At 46.6% G+C, this 20,000-nt stretch overlaps 1 protein-coding gene across 3 annotated transcripts in view; it reads left to right on the forward strand.

Annotated features, from left to right (window-relative positions):
* Positions 1–20,000, forward strand: part of foxo (forkhead box, sub-group O) — a 377,629-nt gene that overhangs the window by 308,106 nt on the left and 49,523 nt on the right. For 2 of the 3 annotated variants that reach the window (XM_027372266.2, XM_027372265.2), the window contains exons 2-7: positions 6,010–6,198; positions 6,878–7,093; positions 7,255–7,527; positions 7,790–7,951; positions 9,575–10,021; positions 10,807–11,014. In XM_027372266.2, the coding sequence (XP_027228067.2) occupies positions 6,010–6,198; positions 6,878–7,093; positions 7,255–7,527; positions 7,790–7,951; positions 9,575–10,021; positions 10,807–11,010 (1,491 nt within the window). In that variant the 3' untranslated portion in view covers positions 11,011–11,014. The remainder of the gene's footprint in view (positions 1–6,009; positions 6,199–6,877; positions 7,094–7,254; positions 7,528–7,789; positions 7,952–9,574; positions 10,022–10,806; positions 11,015–20,000) is intronic. The other variant, XM_070136907.1, reaches the window with a different exon arrangement.

Genomic DNA, 20,000 nt, shown 5'->3' on the forward strand with positions numbered 1-20,000 from the left:
TTCTTCTTCTTCTTCTTCTTCTTCTTCTTCTTCAGCTTCTTCATCATCATCTTTTTCTTTCTTCTCCTTTCCTTAGTCTCGTTTTTTAAATTTTTATTTATTTCCCTTCTGCGTCTGGCGTAGGTGTTTTCCTTTGTTTACCTTTTTTTCCCTCGGTTTATTACTTCTCATTTTGTGCTGCGTATCAAAGTGAATATTTTTTATCCTTTATTTTTAGTTTAGTGTTTTATTTTTTTCTTTGTATAGTTTTTATCCTTATCCTATTTACATACAAAGATGAGAGGCATACATACATACATACATATATGCATACATACATACGTACATATATGCATACATATATATATGCATACATACATATATGTACACACACACACACACACACACACACACACACACACACACACACACACACACACACACACACACACACACACACACACACACACACACACACACACACACACACTCACTCACTCACTCACACATACACACTCACTCACACATACACATACAGACACACTCACACAAATACATACATGCATCCATAGGCCTAATCATATACACACATACATATACATATACATACATGCGCACATACATACATATATACGCCTTTGCTTAAAGTTTTATCAATGGTTATCAAATATTCACATTTTTATCACCAGTCTTTTGCAATTGATTATGCATTGGCAGAATATGACTGTAAACATTTAAACATTTAAATCTGTCAATGTTTCTGTTTGTTTTCTGTTTAAATTGATGATGTTTATGGTTGTTTGTCACGCGAGTGCTGTGGCCATTGTGTTTGTGTTTGTTTTTAGTTTGCTGCGTGTGTGTTTGTTTGTCTGTATGTCAGTCTGTTCGTTTGTTTGTTTGTCTGTAAGTTTATCCGTTTATTTGTCTGTCTGTCATGGCATTTAATATATAGCGTGCTTGCCTATTGACAAGATCATGAGCGATATTAAAAACATTTTTTTCACGCTTCGGAGGACACAAATGATACGGATTTTCGATCAGTTTACCCAAAAGATTACCTTTCTAAAAATAATAATAATAAAAAAATAAGAAGAGGAAATAAAAGATAAAAAAGAATAAAAATAAAAAGATAAAAAAAATATATAAAAATAAAAAATGATAAAAAAAAAAAAAATTGCATCAGTTTTGCAGTCGCTTTGGTCGTGAATAAAAATCCTTGCAATAGAGGTGAGACTTGAAGTATCAGTCAGTCAGCGGCATTGTTGAGATGAGGCAACTGATCTACATTTCCTTTTTTGGGTTATTTTTAATAGGTATATAAAAACGTATATTGCTTATATTGTGTTTTCCTTTGGGTTAATTTTTGTAGGTATATATAAACGTTTAATGTTTATATTGTGTTTTCCTTTGGGTTGATTTTTATAGGTATATATAAACGTTTATTGTTTATATTGTGTTTTTCTCTGTGTTAATTTTTATAGGTATAATATATAAACGTTTAATGTTTATATTGTGTGTTTCTTTGGGTTGATTTTTATAGGTATATATAAACGTATATAGCTTATATTGTGTTTTTCTTTGGGTTAATTTTTATAGGTATATATAAACGTATATTGTTAATGTTATACTTTTTTGCGTGTGAGACAGAGAGTCGTTTTGTGGAATTTGGGATTATATTATCTTTCCTTCTTTATTGTTTTGTTATATAAAGTATGTGCTATTTATCTGACGTTATTTTTTATATAAAAAAGGAAGAGTTTCATGGGTGTAGATATCTGCTTAATATGATAACTTTATCAATAGATATTTTGCTAATTCTCATTTTTCGCGTTTCGTCTTGGATAGACTTTCGTTTCGCTTCTTCCTTTTCATTCCCCGCCTTCTATTGTTTCGTCTCTTGCCCTCTTTTCGTATTTCGTCCCCTTGTTGCTTTTCCCGTGTCTCTTTCTGTGTCTGTTTTCCTCAGCTCTTTCTTTCTTTCTCTCTCTCTCTCTCTCTCTCTCTCTCTCTCTCTCTCTCTCTCTCTCTCTCTCTCTCTCTCTCTCTCTCTCTCTCTCTCTCTCTCTCTCTCTCTCTCTCTCTCTTTCTCTCTCTCTCTCTCTCTTCTCCGCACATCACTGTCTCTCGATAAGATCATCACCTTTCTCTCTTTCCCCATTCATTTTCTTCTGTTCTCCCATTTCTCTTTCCTCTGTTCTCCCATTTCTCTCTCCTCTCCTCTCCTCCCATTTCTCTCTCTTCTTCTCCCATTTCTCTCTCCCTCCCTCTCTTCTCCCATTTCTCTCTCCCTCTCCTCTCCCTCCCTCTCTTCATCTCCCATTTCTCCCTCCCTCTCTTCATCTCCCATTTTTCCCTCCCTCTCTTCATCTCCCATTTCTCCCTTCCTCTCTTCATCTCCCATTTCTCCCTCCCTCCCTCTCCTCTCCCTCCCCTCTCCTCCCTCTCTTCATCTCCCATTTCTCCCTCCGTGTCTCCCTGACTCTCGATAATCTCCCCTGCCGCCCTACCGATATCTTTTGTTCCGTCTCCTTCCAGTGTCTTTCCGTAACGGGGACTCTCTCCTGTCACTCATCCTTCCGTCTTTTGTCCGGATTAGGGATTCTCACATTCATACAGCCTCGTCATCAGTCCTTCATGGTAGAAGGGAGGTTATGGTGATGGGAGGCCGCGAGAGCGAGGCGATCTGGGGGTGTTCATGGTGGGGTTTGATGGCTCTGCTTTCGTGTGGTGGAGGTGGTGGTAGCGAGTATTTTTTTTTTTTTTTTTTTTTTTTTTAAGGTTTTGGATGTTATTGGGTTTTTAGGATGTGAGGGTAGCTGGGATTCTCTCTCTCTCTCTGTCTGTCTGTGTTTGTCTCTCTATCTCTTTCTCTGTCTGTCTGTCTCTGTCTCTCTGTATCACTCACTCTCTTTCTCTCTCTTACTTTCTCTCTCTCTCTCTCTCTCTCTCTCTCTCTCTCTCTCTCTCTCTCTCTCTCTCTCTCTCTCTCTCTCTCTCTCTCTCGTTCACACACACTCACTCACTCACTCTCTCTCTCTCTCTCTCTCTCTCTCTCCCTCCCTCTCTCACTCTTTCTTTCACTCTCACTCACTCACTCACTCACTCACTCACTCTCTCTCTCTCTCTCTCTCTCTCTCTATCTCTCTCTCTCTCTCTCTCTCGTTCACACACACTCACTCACTCTCTCTCTCACTCACTCACTCACTCACTCACTCACTCACTCACTCACTCACTCACTCACTCTCTCTCTCTCTCTCTCTCTCTCTCTCTCTCTCTCTCTCTCTCTCTCCCTCTTCCCTTCTCCTCAAGTGTAGTTTGATCGTTTGGGTCGAGTTGGATTTTCGTGCCGCGCTTTCTCCCTTCCCTCCTCCGTCCTCGGCGCCATTCTCCGGCAGCTTCCTGGTAATTTCCTTGTTGCTCATCTCCCAGGTAAAGGCAGACATCTCCCGTCTCGCCAGGATTCATTTCCCGCCGCCGTCCACAGTGCCGCCGTGATCCTAGGCGTCTTCCGTCGTGTGGCGGTGCGTGCGGGCGTGCGGGCCGGCGGGGTAGGGGGGTAGGGGGGGGCGGGGCCAAGGGGGTAGGGGGATCGTTTGGCCTGGGGGAGGGGGACTTGCGAAGGGGTGGGGCGGGGTCGTTTAGCCTTGGGGGAAGGGGGATTTGCGAGGGGGTGGGCGGGGCATTGGAAGGGGGGGGGGGGTTATACTGAGGGGGAGGTGAGGGGCAAGTCTGTCACGATTTTTGAAGATTTTTTTTTTTTTTTTTTTTTTTAATATGACAGTCAAATATCTGTGATTTACGAGTAATGACATACGGTGTTATTTGTGGTTTTATACCATTTGCGATATTGCAGTTGTATGACAAACTTACGCACTCCCGTAAGTACTTCTTATTCTAAACCACTATTCTAAACCTAAATCCATCGAGACACTATCGAATCCTGAACTAACATTAGCTAAAATTCGCGCGAGGAGAGAGCGACGCGCAAATGCCCCCGAAGTCGACGCGCCTCCCTTGGCACCGTCGGCAAGGAGCGAGCGTCGAGAGAGAGCGAGTCCGCGAGGCGTCGGCAACCATCCCGGCCGCCGCTGAAGGACCTGCCCAGATGGTTAACAATGGGTTACTCTTGTTAGTTCGGATTATACTAAACACAATGGCTCGCACTACAATACGCCTCCCCCTCCTCCCCTCCTCCTCCTTCTCCCCCTCTCACCCTGCTCCCTCCCTCCCCCGCGCGTCTCTCTCTCTCATACCCTCCTCCTCCCGTCCGCTGGCTCTCTCGGCTCGTCTGCTGCCTTTAGCCACCTTATCATCTCTCCTCCTGTCTCCTTCTTTCTACGCGTCTTCTGCTGTTCATTTGCGCTCTGACGCGGTGTTCGGGGCCTACTGTTCGCCCTCTCGTTAGAACTGCGCATCGTTAACTACGTACAGTTCGCTTTGTCAGCTCTGCCGCGAAAAATCGGGTCATTTGCAAGAGGCACAGCTCGCGGCGGGTTCGGATCGCCTCGTCCGAAAGCGCACCTGCAATTTGCGAGGCTACCTGTTCTCGGCGACCAATCCCCGACCGGCGTCCGAATCCCCAGCCATTCGCCGCCCTTCATGCAGGCCTCAACCAATCGGTGTTCGCCATGCGCGGGTCGACCAATCATTGTTCGTATCGCTTTATTCCACAGCCAATCTGCGGGTACTAAGAATTAATGACCTTGTAGGAAGCTTCATTAATAAAGGTGGATTGGTTGGTTTCGGGTAATTGCTGACGCTGTGACTGCTGGCTAACGTGGAATTACGCTGTGTTGTTATCTTTCTTTTTTCCTCTTCTTTTTCTTTGCTTGTTGTTTTAAAATGATTCACGGGGTTTATTTACGCGACGGCTTGAACCATTGCGGCTTTTTTTAAATATATCATTCATTATTTCATTCACAAAAGCATTATTATTATATATAGGATCCCTTCCCTTTCCATCAAGTCGTAGCCAAAATCTTTTCGAATTCGCCCGCGCCGCTGTTCCAACGAGGGGTGCGCCTCCCCCCTTCCCTCCCTCCCTTTCCGGACCCGCGCGCCCTCTCGCCGTTCCCTTCACCCTTCCGCCCCCCTTCTTAACTCTACGTAATGTGACAAAGTAACGACTCAACCCGAATATTTACTAAACTACACCTACCGACCCTTTGTTATTACGATGGTAGGAAAGACAAGTGGAGAATTATTGGATAATTGGCCTCAATTAAGTATAATAATGAAGGTTCTTCCTTGCTCATTAGTGTTCCTCATTAATGAAGACTTTGTTGTGGTTGTGCAATATGTCTCATTTTTGCTTTATTTACGAACAATAGAGATGCCTGGTGAAGGTATATTATTTAGGTAAAGCCTAATGTATGCGGACGCTCATTTTCCCGCCAAGAAAAGGGAAAATGAAAAACTCCCGCGCTTTTTGGTGTAACAAATGGATGTCGCGGCGAAATTACATTAGTTTTAGACACTGATAACCCGCCATTTTTTTTTTTTTTTTTTTTTTGGGGGGGGGGACACGAATTGTTTTTCTGTTCTGAATTAGAGTGAGATGTTTGTGCATGTGCTGTTACGAAGTACGTAGATGTAGGGGTCAGTTCATTGTTTTTGTTTATCTTATTTTTTTTCTTCTTTCTTTCCTTCTGAAGTTCAGTGTTTTCTTTGTCTTCCTTCGGTTTCCTTCTTTCTCTCCTCCTCCAGTTCAATGTTTTCTTTATCTTTCTTCATTCTTCTTCTTTCCCTCCTCCAGGTCAAGTTTTATTTTTATTTTTCTTCTTTTTTCTTTTCTCTTGTTCTCCAGTTCAAGTTTTCTTTACCTTTCTTCTTTTTACATCTTTCCCTCCTCCAGTTGAAGTTTTATTTTTATCTTTCTTTTTTCTTCTTTCCCTCCTCCTCCAGTTCAACATTTTCTTTATCTTTCATTATTCTTCTTTCCTTCCCTCTTTCCTCATCCTGTATTTCAGACGAATTTCCTCTCCATCCTTTACTAAAGACTAATCTCTCCCTCCCTCCGTCTCCCCACAGAACTCCATCCGCCACAACCTGTCGCTCCACAACCGCTTCATGCGCGTCCAGAACGAGGGGACAGGCAAGTCCTCCTGGTGGGTCCTCAACCCCGATGCTAAGCCGGGCAAGTCCACGCGCCGCCGAGCCAACACTATGGAAGGCGGCCGCTACGAGAAGAAGCGAGGCAGGGTCAAGAAGAAGCTTGAGGTAAAAGGGGGTGGGGTTTTAGGGGGGTTTTCTTGTTGGTGAGGTGTGTTTGTTTCTCTCTGTCTGTCTGTCTGTGTTTGTTTGTCTGTTTTTTTATGTCTGTCTTTCTATCTATGTGTCTGTCTTTCTCTGTCTGTCTCTCTCTCTCTCTCTCTCTCTCTCTCTCTCTCTCTCTCTCTCTCTCTCTCTCTCTCTCTCTCTCTCTCTCTCTCTCTCTCTCTCGGGAGGAACTGAAAGAGAGAGGGCTTGGTCTCTCTCTCTCTCTCTCTCTCTCTCTCTCTCTCTCTCTCTCTCTCTCTCTCTCTCTCTCTCTCTCTCTCTCGGGGAGGAACTGAAAGAGAGAGGGCTTGGCTCTCTCTCTCTCTCTCTCTCTCTCTCTCTCTCTCTCTCTCTCTCTCTCTCTCTCTCTTCTCTCTCTCTCTCTCTCTCTCTCTCTCGAGGAGGAGGAACTGAGAGAGAGGGAGAGAGAGAGAGAGAGAGAAAGAAAGAAAGAAAGAAAGAAAGAGAGAGGGCTTGGGGGCTCAGGGCAAAATCAAGGACTTCTTCCGGATTTCTCTCATAAAATAAAATATCCAAGACTCTATAGCTGTCCAGGATTTCTTTGGCTGCCCCTTTTCCCTTCGAGGAGAGGACGGCGCCTCCTAGGTGACGCTCTAACGCCGCCCCCGCCCCCCCACAGGCGCTCCGGAACGGCCAGGAGATGACACCGTCGCCGTCGTCGTCGCTGAGTGAGAGCCTGGACCTGTACCCCGACTCCCCCCACACGCACCCAGTGCACAGCGCATACAGCCAGCTCTCCCCGCAGGACTACCGACCCAGGGCCTCCTCCAACGCCTCCTCCTGCGGGAGACTGTCCCCCATCCCCGCGATAGAGTCCGATATGCATGATTCACAGGTAAGGCGAGGGCGAGGCAGGGCCGTGGGAAAGGGTCTGTGCGGAATATTATTATTTTTATTCCAGTCTGATCAATGATTGTGGTTATATTTTCATTCATAAGCTTATCGTAAGGAGGTCATTATCTTTTAATGTGTTAAAAGTTCCCGATGCTGTCTAAGGTACCGCCCATGTCCCCTGGCATCGGCGGGTGGGGCGGAGAATACTGGCCCCACCACGCCCACCCTCACCCGCTCGCCCACGACCGGTATGCCGACCAGTTAGTGGACTCCATGGGCGAGGGGCTGAAGCTCGGGCCGGACTCCTGGGGCGGCCCAGCACGCCCGCCCAACCCCCAAGACTGTATGAAGATGTCCCAGCTGTCGCCGCACGGCCCGCCCACCTCGCACCTGAACGGCTACGTCACCCACCACCACCACAACCACCACCCGCAGGTAAGGCCGCCCTCAGCCCGGAATCACAGCCATTACTCGCGAGCAGCCTCCCGCGGCCCTCGCTGCGCGCACAGGTAAGCGAGGCGTGTGAGGGCTTTGGCGATTTAATTGGAATCCTATTTTAGACAATGGGGCGTTGCGGCCTTTGTCACTCGCCAAGGATATTCAGCTCTGGCGGTGAAATGAACTGCGCGTTAGGGCGAGAGTCACGGAGGCGGGGCGCTGGCGAGGGCAGACCTAAACCGACTGTTTCTTCCCCCAGGGCTTCAGTAGCTTTGAAGACTTCCGATTCAACCCCCACAACCCCCACGGGCCGGCCTTCCCCCACCCGCCCGCGCAGCATCCGCCCACACCCCACCAAGACAAGATGGCAACGCCCACACGCCCGCATCCACACAATAACTACTCCCTGACCAGTCTACAGGTACGTTCAGGCGCCGTCGATTCCCCCCCGTTTTGGTTGAGGTTCACTAACGAGTAAGTTTGTGTGTAGCCAACTTAACCTGAGTGCGTGTATCGTTCCCATACCCTCACGTGCGGACGCTGGCGTATGTTAACCTCTCTTCTTAATTCCTGTCTTCATTGCATGTCCTCTTCTCCTCCATACTAAATAAACGTCAAGGGCTTAAGTCGGAATAAACCATAGAAACCTGGGTGTAAACGGTATTACTGTAGTGGTAGACTAACGACGTAAAATTCATTTCTCTTCGTCGGTTTGATGTCGGATTTCATTCATGCATCGTCAGGTAGTATTTCAGTTTCCATCTAAAAAGATAAATGAATATATGAAACGTAGATGACATATCATGACATATCTATCTGAGAATGTTTATCCTACAGATGTCAATACGCCATATCGATGTGCCTTGAATAAAATAAAATAAGAATAAAAACATTTAAAGATAAAACCCCATATTGTCCTTTTTTGCCATAAAGATAGACCCCCAATTTCTGAATCTCTGTCTTGAGGAATCACCCCCCCCCCCTTCATTCATTCATCCCCATGAGCTGTATATAAAAAATAGCATATGCTTCATTCGCTCTTCATTTAAGTTCCGTATTTTTTTCCAAAAGCGTTCCTGTCATCGCTGTGCATAAGACTCATAATAGCATTAGCTTGAGTAAACACGCCCCCTTTTTAACTCAACCCGGAAAACATTGATTCTGAACACGGTAGCTCTTGACCTGCCAGGAGGAGATGCTGTGGGGAAAGGGGCAGGTAACGGAAGTGATGAGTAGGGTAATAATAATGGTAATGGAAGTAATGGCAATAATGATGAAAATGATGATGATGATGATGGCAGTGATAGTGGTCGTGGTAGTAAAATGCCTGTTGATAAAGATAATGATGAGAATGATACTGCTATTAATAATGATGATGATGATGATAGTAATGCTAATGATACCAATATTAGTAACATTATTAACAACAACAATAATAATAATAATGACAATGATAATAATGATGATAAGGATAGTAATGATGAGGATGGAATTAACTAAATGATGAAAATGATGAGGATGAAATTAAACTAACATCACATTTCCCGAGACTTAGCTTTGCAACATTATCTAACACTAACAAACCCCCTTAGAAGATACCGAGAGGTTGCAATGCCTAAAAGTCGGTATTTTTTATCGTATGAATTAGTTTGTCTCTCTTGTACATCACTAATAGATTGTGCATAAACATGTAACCCTTCAGCTTGGAAAAAATAGTGATAGATAATAGCTGATAACGACTGATTTTTTAAAAGATTGTAGTTTAGATAATATTGTGAAGATGGCCGATCAGCTGGCTTGCATAATCAGATGATTTATTTGAGAACGTGTTGTATATTATGTTTTTTTTTCTCTCACATAAGTTTGGTTACATCCATTTTTTATTTTGTTTATTCTTTATAATTTCTTTATCAGCGATCTTTCGTCAGCTTTGCTCGTAAGGATTATCTGACCAAACTTATTCACACAAAAATGACCATATCAGCATTAAGTTAATACAGTGGTTCCTGCGGGTGGTGATTGGTGTGTTATGGTGGTGTTTCAGGCTTTGTCCCCGGCACACAGCGTCCACAGCCTGTCGCCTACGCAGCCCCTGGGGGAGGGGCACTACCCGGGGCCCGGAGGCGAGGCGCACCAGCCCTCCAACTTCCCTTCCCCCCCCACCTCACAGCCACAACACACTCACTCCGCCCACACTGCCCTCTCGGCGTCCAACAGTGAACCCAATATGCTCAGGGCAGCATTAACCCACCGTGAACAGCAGCAGCAGCAACAGCAGCAGCAGCAACAACAACAACAACAGCAGCAACAACAGCAGCAGCAGCAGCAGCAGGGCCACAATAGCAGTCCAGGGAGTGGTAGCGCGGGCGGCGGTGGGCAGGCGGGTCACAACGGAGCGCCCGGTGGTGGGTCTGGTGGTTCTGTGCCGATGCAGGACTTTGTGGACTTCGACACCCCGATTCAGGGTGGCTTGGACTGTAACGTAGAGGAGGTAGGGGCCAGACGTTATACTCAGCCTTTGTACCTGTACCCTCAGATGGGGGATGGGGGGGAGGGGGGAGGGGAGGGGGGACTTGTCTGATGCACTCGAGTCTCTCCACGAGTCGGAAAGCCTTGGGTCACCCCGCTAAGATAGGCCTACATGTCAGGGTAGCCGGCCTAGCATCACCTTTCCCCCCCTCAACAAAGCATTTTAGTCTTAGGTTCTGGTCGGGAGTTTGTTTTTTAATTCTCTCTCTCTCTTTACTAGGAAAAAAATGTTCAGTAGCCATTGTTGCAGTTCAATCAGAATCCTTCCTCATTAGCAGTTAGAAGAGCTACACTTAGCAGACTTAGGCAGACTCCCTCCTCTTTTCTCTCCCTTGCAATTGATGAACCATGCCAGTACTCTGCACCTCCATCACTCTCATCACACACATACCTCCTCATGAGAAGAGATTCGGGTGTAGGCGTGAGTGTAGACAGCGACGCCGTGTGCTTGCGCTCACGCACGCCGCCACGTCAAACAGTATGATTTCCGATTCTTCCTTGTGTGTATGGTCAAAAAACTGAGGCTACGGGAACGATAGCTACGTCACTTTTGCCATAGGTTGTGCTGGTTACTGTTAGGATCGTGAGTCAAGATTCTAACCACGTGATCATTAGAGGAACGTGTTCACAGTTTGCCCCGTAAAGACCCCCTTCCTTTAGATAATATATTTATTTTATTTTTAATGGTGTTGAGCCCCAAGGGACTGTGCGACTGTCGGTGCTCTAACCAGCTCCTGGGCTTTTCAGGTGATCAAGCATGAGCTACAGGTCGAGGGGAACCTGGACTTCTCCTTCCCACAAGCTCATCACGGACACCACGCCCACGCACACGCCCATGCACATGCCCACGCCCACGCCCATGGGCACCCCGACACCCCTCAGATGGCCGTGCCCTCGGGGATGCCCTACCCATGCTCGTCCATCGCAGCCGGGAACCAGTGGGTCCGCTAGAAAGGTTAGTAACGAGATTTTTATCCTGTTCTATACTACATATTACACATAACATCGAATCTACACAGTGAACGAAAACGCCATCACATGCAACACCACGCGCACTCACCACAGCTCCCGTGAGTGACAGCATACTCTTGACTACATGGCTTGCTGCGCCAGGTGGAGGCGGGACGGCAGAGGCGCAGGAGCGGCCGCCAGTGACCGGCCCATCAGTGGATGTGTTCAATTATTCCAATGTTTACCTATAAGCCATGATTCATCGTCGGTCCTGCCCGCGACACCCTGTTTGTTCCTGTTTGTCCCAGCGACGCTTGCCTCTACGCCTACATTGTTTAACTGACGGCTTGTTTATCCACTCCGCCCGGCGAGGTATATAAATATCGCTTGTAATATTAATCCATGGCCGACCATCGTACATTGATGATGGCTGCTGCGTTACAGAGACAAATTGTGTGCTAAAGTTCAACAATTAATCAGAGCAGGAGAATCGTCAGCGCCCTCTATCCGCCGCCCTTACTTCCGACCCCCCTTCCCTACAGTAGAGAAGGGGGGGGGGGGGGGGGCTACTCCTCCGTCGGCCAGTCTCCCCCTCTCTTCGCCCCACCTTTCTTATTATCTCTTATGCCCCACCATCCTCCCCCCTTCCCCCTCCCCACGCACTCCTCTCAGACGGGCCCGTAATAGGCCTATCTTTTTTTCTTGTTTCATTAATGGGATTTTATCTTGCGTAAAGATCAGCGTTAAACTTGAATTTGCCATTAACTACAGCTTCTCGGGATGATCTCGGAGCCTTTCTGAGTCATCCTTTGCCATTCCTTCGAGTTTTTCGCTTTGTAATTTACAAGTAAATAGTATAGCGCCATTGCTGCTCGCCCTCGAGGTCTCCCGGGCGAATGTTCCTCGAAGCGTCGGCCTCCAAGTCGGCCTCCAACCCCGCGCTCCGACGCAGCCGGGCCTCTTCGCCTTCGCTCCTGTATCTCGTGGCCATTCTTTCGGGGCCGGCCATTGCTGCTGGCGCTGATGATTAATCCATCAAGCGATGATTTCTTATTCAGCAGCAGCAAATCAGGAGAGAGGATCGTTTGTCATCGTGCAAGGGATCTCCTCCCGAGCGCAGCCAGCCATCCCCGCTACCCCGGTTAGCGGGGATCGAGCGCTCAGCCGTCGCCTCGATCACTTCGGAAAATTAAAACGGTGTTAATTCTGTTGTTTTTTTTAAAGAATCATGAACAAGTTTTTCTTTCAGTTTTACTATCAGATGTGGATATTTTTTTTTTCTCTCTCTCTCTTTAGTCTTTATTTTTTTTCCTGAGGGAGAAAATGAATGGAAGGGAATCGCTCTTAGGCTTCGCTTGTTGTTCAAAAGGCGGAGTTGTATTCATTTTTCACATCTCGGACGAACCCTCCTCGCCCCCGTCTGCCTTTGTATCACGGGAAAAGGCCTTCGGGGCTTCGGAAAATAACTTGTTCGTAGTTCAGTGGTCGCGGGATTCCTCTTACAAGAACAAGAAAAAAAAACGAGAATAGGTAAACATCACTTTTTTTTTTTTTTTACGAGAATTAAAACGGAAGGGGAATTAACGATAATGGCAGGGCGCTTCGAAGTGGAATGTTGGGGGTACAACGAAGTTCGGCCGGTGATTGATAGGTTTCTGTAGGAGACCAGGCTGAGGTGAGGATCATAATGGAGCTTCGTTTCAGTTTCGAACCCGTTTAGAAAGTAGAAATAATAACAACAAACACAGGCGAGCGAGGAGCTGGCAGCCATCCTCGCGCGTATGCTCGCTGGTCACTACAAGACGTGGAGCTCGAGGATGCCGATACTCGATCCTGCAAGATTGAGGAGCAGGACACCTCCTTAGGATACCTCTCCCCTCCCCCCCACCCTGCCTTCTTCTTCATCTCCTTCTTTTGTTCTCTTCTCTTTCCCATCATTCTACTTCCTTTCTCCCCTCCACTTTGCTCTTCCTTTTTCCTTGCCTCTCGACCCCCACCCACCCTTCATCCCCCTCCAATAACCCCTTCATCCCTTCCCCCTTTCCCCCTTTCCCCCTTTCCCCTCCCTCACTCCCACCAATCACCATCCCCACTTTCTCCTTCACTGGCAATTCCTCTCCTCTCCTCTTCCCCCTATCTCCCATGTATCTCTCTCCCTCTCCCTTTCCCCTTCCCCTTCCTCTTCCCCCATCCCTCCCACCCTCTCCCTTTCCCTCCCCTTCCCCCCTCCCTCTCTCCCCATCCCTCCCTTTCCTCCCTTCCCCTCCCCCTTTCCCTCCCCTTCCCCTCCTCCCACCCCAATTTCTACCGCTACCCCCCACTCCTCAGCGTCCTTCCAGGGTGAGCGAAAGGCAAAGGAGCGAGGGGCGTAGCGGCGTCCCCCCCCCCCCCCTGAGCGATCCTTAGCGGGAAAGGGATGGATGATCCGCGCACCAGGAAAGGGCCCCGATTACTGATTAGATTAATGATTTGATTAATTTAGCTCTGGTTATGATTAATCAATGAAGGTGACGATTAACATTTTTCACACTGGGGTTCATAGAAATTTGACGGCCCATTTTTTTTTTTTTTTTTTTTTTTTTTTTTTTTTTTTAACTCTCGTTTCTTTTCTTTTAGTTTTTTTTTTTTTAAGTAAAGGAGTCGAGGGTTTTTTGGGGGGAAAGTATAAAAAATTAGGTGTGAAAAATGACGTTGTGATGGACGGAGAATAGGGACAATAGGTGTCGATCTCTCTCTCCCTCTCTCTCTTTCTCTCTTTTTCGCTCTATATCTGTCTTTTTCTCTCCTCTTCCTTCTTGTCTCTCTTTCTCTATCTTTCTCTCTCCTCTCCCTCCCTCTCTCTCTCTCTCTCTCTCTCTCTCTCTCTCTCTCTCTCTCTCTCCTTCTCTTCTCCCTTCTCTCCCTCTCTCTCTCCCTCTCCCTTCTCCCTCTCCCCTTCCCTTCTCTCTCTCTCCCTCTCCCTCTCTCTCTCCCTCTTCCTCCCTCCCTTTCCCTCTCCCTCCCTCCCTCCCTCCCACTCTCTCTCTCTCTCTCTCTTCTCTCTCTTCTCCCTCCCCTCCCTCTCTCCCTCTCTCTCTCTCTCTCTCTCTCTCTCTCTCTCTCTCTCTCTCCCTCTCTCCCTCTCTCCCTCTCCCTCTCTCTCTCCCCTCTCTCTCCCTCTCTCTCTCTCTCTCTCTCTCTCTCTCTCTCTCTCTCTCTCTCTCTCTCTCTCTCTCTCTCTCTCTCTCTCTCTCTCTCTCTCTCTCTCTCTCTCTCTCTCTCTTTTTTCTCCCACGACGCCGAAATATTATCGGCGACGAAAATTAGTAGATTTTTTTTTTCTTTTAAGACGTGAATGGAAAAAAAACTGAATGAAAATGAGATGATTGATGATAAAGGATGAATAATGATAATGGTGATGATGATAAGGATAAAGTAATAATGATGATAATAATGATGGTCAGGATAATGATGGTGATTCTTGTATTGATGATAATCACGATAATGATCACTATGAGAATTTTGAAAATGATAATTATAATAACGATATTGATAATAACGATAATGGTAATAATAATGACAATAATGATATTGAAAATAATGATAACGTTGATACTGATGATAGTGATAATGATTATTATAATCATGATAATGATGGTAATGATGATAATGATGATTATAAGAATGATCATAATAATAACGATAATAAGAATGATGATAATGATAGTAATAATAATAATGATCATAATAATGATGATAATGATAGTAATAATAATAATAGAAACAATAATGAATTATTATATTACTAAATTATTAGTAATAATGATAATAGAAATAATAATGATGATAATGATAGTGATAATAATAATAGAAATAATAATGATTTGCATACGTTTGATAAGGCCGTCAGATCGGTAACTCTTTTGACTGATAAACAATACCACCATTTTTCGTTTTAAATTTCAGACGAATTTTGACAGAAAACCTGACTGTATTGTCTATATATATATTTTTTATGATAATACACTTATTACCTAATGAATATGTCTATGGTTAAATGACTCGATACAGGAAAATTGTTTTGTTTTATGGAAAGGAAAAAATAATTTTGTAATAAAAAATATGTAAATAATAATAGTATTTGTGTTCAGTGTGATGGTTAGTTGTTAATGAGAATGGTGATAAAGATGGTAATATTAATGATAATGGCGATGGTGCTATTGCTAAGGATATTATTGTTATCATTTGTATTATTATTATTATTATTATTATTTTATTGTTATTGAATATCATTGTTGTTATTATTATTATTATTATTATTATTATTATTATTATTATTATTATTATTATCAAATAGCATTGTTATTATTACTTATTATTATTATTATTGAATATCATTGTTATTATTATAATTGTTATAATAATTATCTTTTTTTTTGGTTATTGTTGTTGTCATTACTATTACTATCGTTGTTATTACTGTTGATTATCTCATAATTAGCATCATTATCATCGTTATCAGTCTATTGCAAGTAACAGTAGCATTTTTATTATCATTTTTCAGAAATATTATTATCACCGGTAATATTTTATTATTCTTGTCCGCTGACAAATTCTATTTATAAACTTCAAAAGCCCAAAACCACACCACCGCCCTAACCACCACGTCCGCCCACACACCAAAATCACGCCCGCCCACACACCAAAAACACGCCCACCCACACACCAAAAACACGCCCACCCACACACCAAAAACACGCCCACCCACACACCAAAAACACGCCCGCCCATACACCAGCAACACGCCCGCCCACGTAATATTTCCCGATATTATTTCCTCACTGATGTCACGAGTAATATTCTTGGGCGCAAGTGATGTTCCATATAGTCCTTCGCCTAGTCTCCTCTCTCTCTCTCTCTCTCTCTCTCTCTCTCTCTCTCTCTCTCTCTCTCTCTCTCTCTCTCTCTCTCTCTCTCTCTCTTCTTTCTTTCTTTCTCATCTACTCTCCCTCTCTCTCTCTCTCTCTCTCTCTCTCTCTCTCTCTCTCTCTCTCTCTCTCTCTCTCTAACTCTCTCTCTCTCTCTCTCTCCCTCTCTCTCCCTCCCTCCCTCCCTCCCTCCCTCCCTCCCTCCCTCCCTCCCTCCCTCCTTCGCCTCCCCTCTTCTCCTCCCCTCTTCTCCTCCCCTTTCCCTCTTCGCCTCCCCTCGTCCTTCCCCGCTTCCATCATCGTCTTGGCAACTGTACCTCATTCTCCATAAGAAAAATTAAGAGCCTTAACTCCCTTAACTGCCTCGGAATCTCATCAAACACACAATTACTGACGGCAGATCGCGCCTAAAATTATAATCCTGAGGGCGGGAAAAACACCTATCCAAATTATTAATAAAGTGCCAATAATTGTCTTCGGAGGAAGGGGTGTCACACGGGGACTTTTTTTTTTTTCTTTTTCTTTTTCGCTTCGCCATTTTCACCTGAGGATTGCCTGGGTTTTTTTCTTTCTTTCTTCTTCTTCTTCTTCTACTTCTTCTACTTGTTTCGTTTTTTTCATTCTGTTGGTTTATTTTTATAGTTCTCAAGATTTAAAAGGTGGATTTTTTGGTAGAATTTAAGGTTTGTCCTATTTAAGGATTCTAGTTTTCTTATTATTCATTATTCATGAATATCTTTATGGATTTTTTCCCCCTTAATTTCGAGTGAAACCCTTTTTCTTTCCCTTCAAATTAGATTTATTACGACATGCGTACAGTGACCCCGCCTACTTGTCTCTCGGAACAATTTATAAGTAAATGCGCCTTAAGTGAATTAATGTAAAACTGTAAAGTTGTCGTTTAAATCATCCAGCATCTCTCACGTTCTCCCCAAACCCAATTCATAATGGTCCTTCTTGCAGAAAACGATATCTCTCAACTCTCTCTCTCTCGCCCGAACCGAAAATAAAATAAAAAAATGTTGCTTTCATTTTCATAGATCAGCTGAGAGGCCCCTTCGCTCCTCCTCGGGCACCTCGGCGGTCTATCTAAGTGGCCCGAGCGAGGTCCTCCCGCCCTCGGAAGTGCGAGATCTTACAAGTTGTCTGCTCTAAAGGCCACTTAATCCGAGATATTAAAATTGGGGCGCTAACGACTGGGCCCTAAATGGGGGCACTGAAAGCGGCCCGTGATTTACTTTGACGTGGGGCGGCGGTGGTGACCAGAGGGTGGGGGAGGGAGGGCGGAGGGGGGTGGAGGGGGGAGGAAGAGAAAGAGGAAGGTGGAGAAGATAAAGAGGTAGAAGAGGAAGGTGGGGAAGATAAAGATAGTGAGAAGAAGGAGAAGGAGGGGAAGATAGAGATAGTAAGAAGAACGAGGAGGAGGAAAGTAGTTATGATGAGGATGAAGGGATGGAGGGGGAGGAAGAGAAAGAAGGAAGGTGGAGAAGATAAATATAGTGAGAAAAGGGAGAAGGAGGGAGAAGATAGAGATAGTGAAGGGAAGAACGGGAGGAGGAGGAAAGTAGTTATGATGAGGATGAAGGGGTGGAGGAGAGAGGGAGAAAAAGAGTAAGAAGAGAAAGGTGGAGAAGATAAATATAGTGAGAAGAAGGAGAAGGAGGGGGAAGATAGAGATAGTAAGAAGAAAGAGAAGGAGGAGAGTAGTTTTGATGAGGATGAGGGGGTGGAGGAGGGAGGAAGAGAAAGAGGAAGAAGAGGAAGGTGGAGAAGATGATGATAGTGAGAAGGAGGAGAGTAGTTATGAGGATGATGAGGAGTGGAGGAAGGAGGAAGAGGAAGAAGAAGGATATGATGATAGTTAAAAAGATAGTAGTTATGGAGATGATGACGACGACGATAATGACGATGACTATGAAAGAGACGAAGAGAGGAATAGGGATGAGAGGCACAGAGATAAAAAAAAAAGATTGAAAAAAAAAAATGGAGAAGGAGGGGATGCAGAGGGAGAAAGGGAGATAATTAGTGCAAACGAGAGAGGGAAGGGGAGCGGGCAGAGTACAAGACGAGAAGAGGGGAGTGAGGGGAAGGGGGGGCGGGGGGAGAGAAGCGAAAGACGGCCGTAGAAAAGACTATGAGGAGGAATCAGGGGAGAAGCAGAGAGGGGAAAAAAATATATTACCAGTTGCAAAGGAAATGCTGGGAGACGAAAGAAGGTGGAGAACCTACTCGATAAAATCTGTGACACTTCATTATTTTCCTTCGTGGGGGTGGGGGGGGGGGGGGGGGGAGGGGGGGGAGGCACTTGACTCATCGTTAATGTCATGACTCACCAGTTTCGCCGCGCTCATCTCGGCTTCCTCCTCCAACTCGTCTTCTCCCTCCTCCTCCTTCTCCTCCTCTTCCTTTTCCTCTTCCTCTTCCCCTTCCCCTTCCCCTTCCCCCATACCCCCTTTATCTCCCCCTCTTCCTCGGGTTCCAACTTTCTCCTCTTCTTCTTCTTTGTCCTCCTCCTCCCTCCTCCACCTCCCCCTTTTTTCCCCCTCCCCCTCTCCCCCACCCCTTATCCCCCCTCCTCCCTCCTTCTCCCTTCCTTCCTCTCTCCCTCCCTCCTTCCTCCCTTCCCCCTTCCCTCCTCATCCTCTTCCTCTTCATCCTCCTCATCCTCCTCTCCCTGTTCCTCTCACCTCCCTCCCCGCCCCCTCCGTGCATCTCCGTTGCAAGGGATTCTCCTCCGTTGCCTCTTCTTATTCGTCTCCCGATTGTTGCCTCGTACGACCTCGCATCTTCAGACGTCGTGCATCTCCGTTGCAGGGATTCTCCTCCGTTGCCTCTTCTTATTCGTCTCCCGGTGTTGCCTCGTACGACCTCGCATCTTCCAGCGTCCTCCCCCCCTCCCTCCCATCCCCCAACCTTGCCTCCTTCAGCTCCGTGCCTCCTTTCCCCTCTCGTCCTTTCCCTCCCCTCCTTTCCCCTCTCGTCCTTTCCCTCCCTCCTTTCCCCTCTCCTCCTTTCCTCTCTCTCCTCCTTTCCCCTCCCTCCTTTCCCCTCCCTCGCCTTTCCCTCTCCTCCTTTCCCTCCCTCCTTTTCCCTCTCTCTCCTTTCCCCTCTCCTCCTTTCCCCTCTCCTCCTTTCCTCTCTCCTCTTTCCCCCTCCCCTCCCTTTCCCCTCCTCGCCTTTCCCCTCCCCTCCTTTCCCCTCCCCTCCTTCCCCTCCTCACCTTTCCCCTCCCCTCCCTTTCCCCTCCTCCTTTCCCCTCCTCTCCCTTTTTCCCCTCTCCTCCCTTCCCCTCCCCCCCTCCCTCCTTTCCCCTCTCCTCCTTTCCCTCTCGTCCTTTCCCCTTCCCTCCCTTTCCCTCCCTCCCTTTCCCTTCCCTCCCTTTCCCCTCCTCCCCTCCTTTCCTTTCCCTTCCCTCTCCCTTTCCCTCCCCCTCCTTTCCCTCCCCTCCTTTCCCCTCCCTCTCCTTTCCCCTCACGTCCTTTCCCCTCTCCTCCTTTCCCTTCTTGTCCTTTCCCTCCCCTCCTTTCCCCTCCCCTCCTTCCCTCCCTCTCCCCCTCCTCCTCCCTCCCCTCCTCCTCCTTCTTTCCCTCCCCTCCTTTCCCCTCCCCCTCCCCCTTTCTCCTCCCCTCCTTTCCCCTCCACTCTCCTTTCCCCTCCTCCCCCTCCATTCCCCTCCCCTCCTTTCCCCTCTCCTCCTCTCCCCTCCCCTCCATTCCCCTCCTTTCCCCTCTCCTTCTTTCCCCTCTCCTCCTTCCCTCCTCCTCCTCCCCCTCCTTTCCCCTTCTCCTCCTTTCCCTCCCCCTCCTTTTCCCTCACGTCATTTCCCCTCCCTTCCTTTCCCCTCTCCTCCTTTCCCTCCTCTCCTTTCTTTCCTCCCCTCCTCTCCCTCTCCTTCCCCCTCCCTCCCCTCTCCCTCCTTTGCTCATGGTACGCCGGCACGACCATGAAACGACTTGACCCGTTTATCTGTCCATGCTGTCGGCCTCCCTGTCCTTCTTGCTGATATCATAATTATTCTCGAACTTCACCCACGACCCCCACTAAACTTCATTATTTCGAGCCCATTTCTCCGTCATAAACTCT

Source organism: Penaeus vannamei, chromosome 22 (assembly GCF_042767895.1).
Source record: "Penaeus vannamei isolate JL-2024 chromosome 22, ASM4276789v1, whole genome shotgun sequence".
Lineage (NCBI taxonomy): Eukaryota > Metazoa > Arthropoda > Malacostraca > Decapoda > Penaeidae > Penaeus > Penaeus vannamei.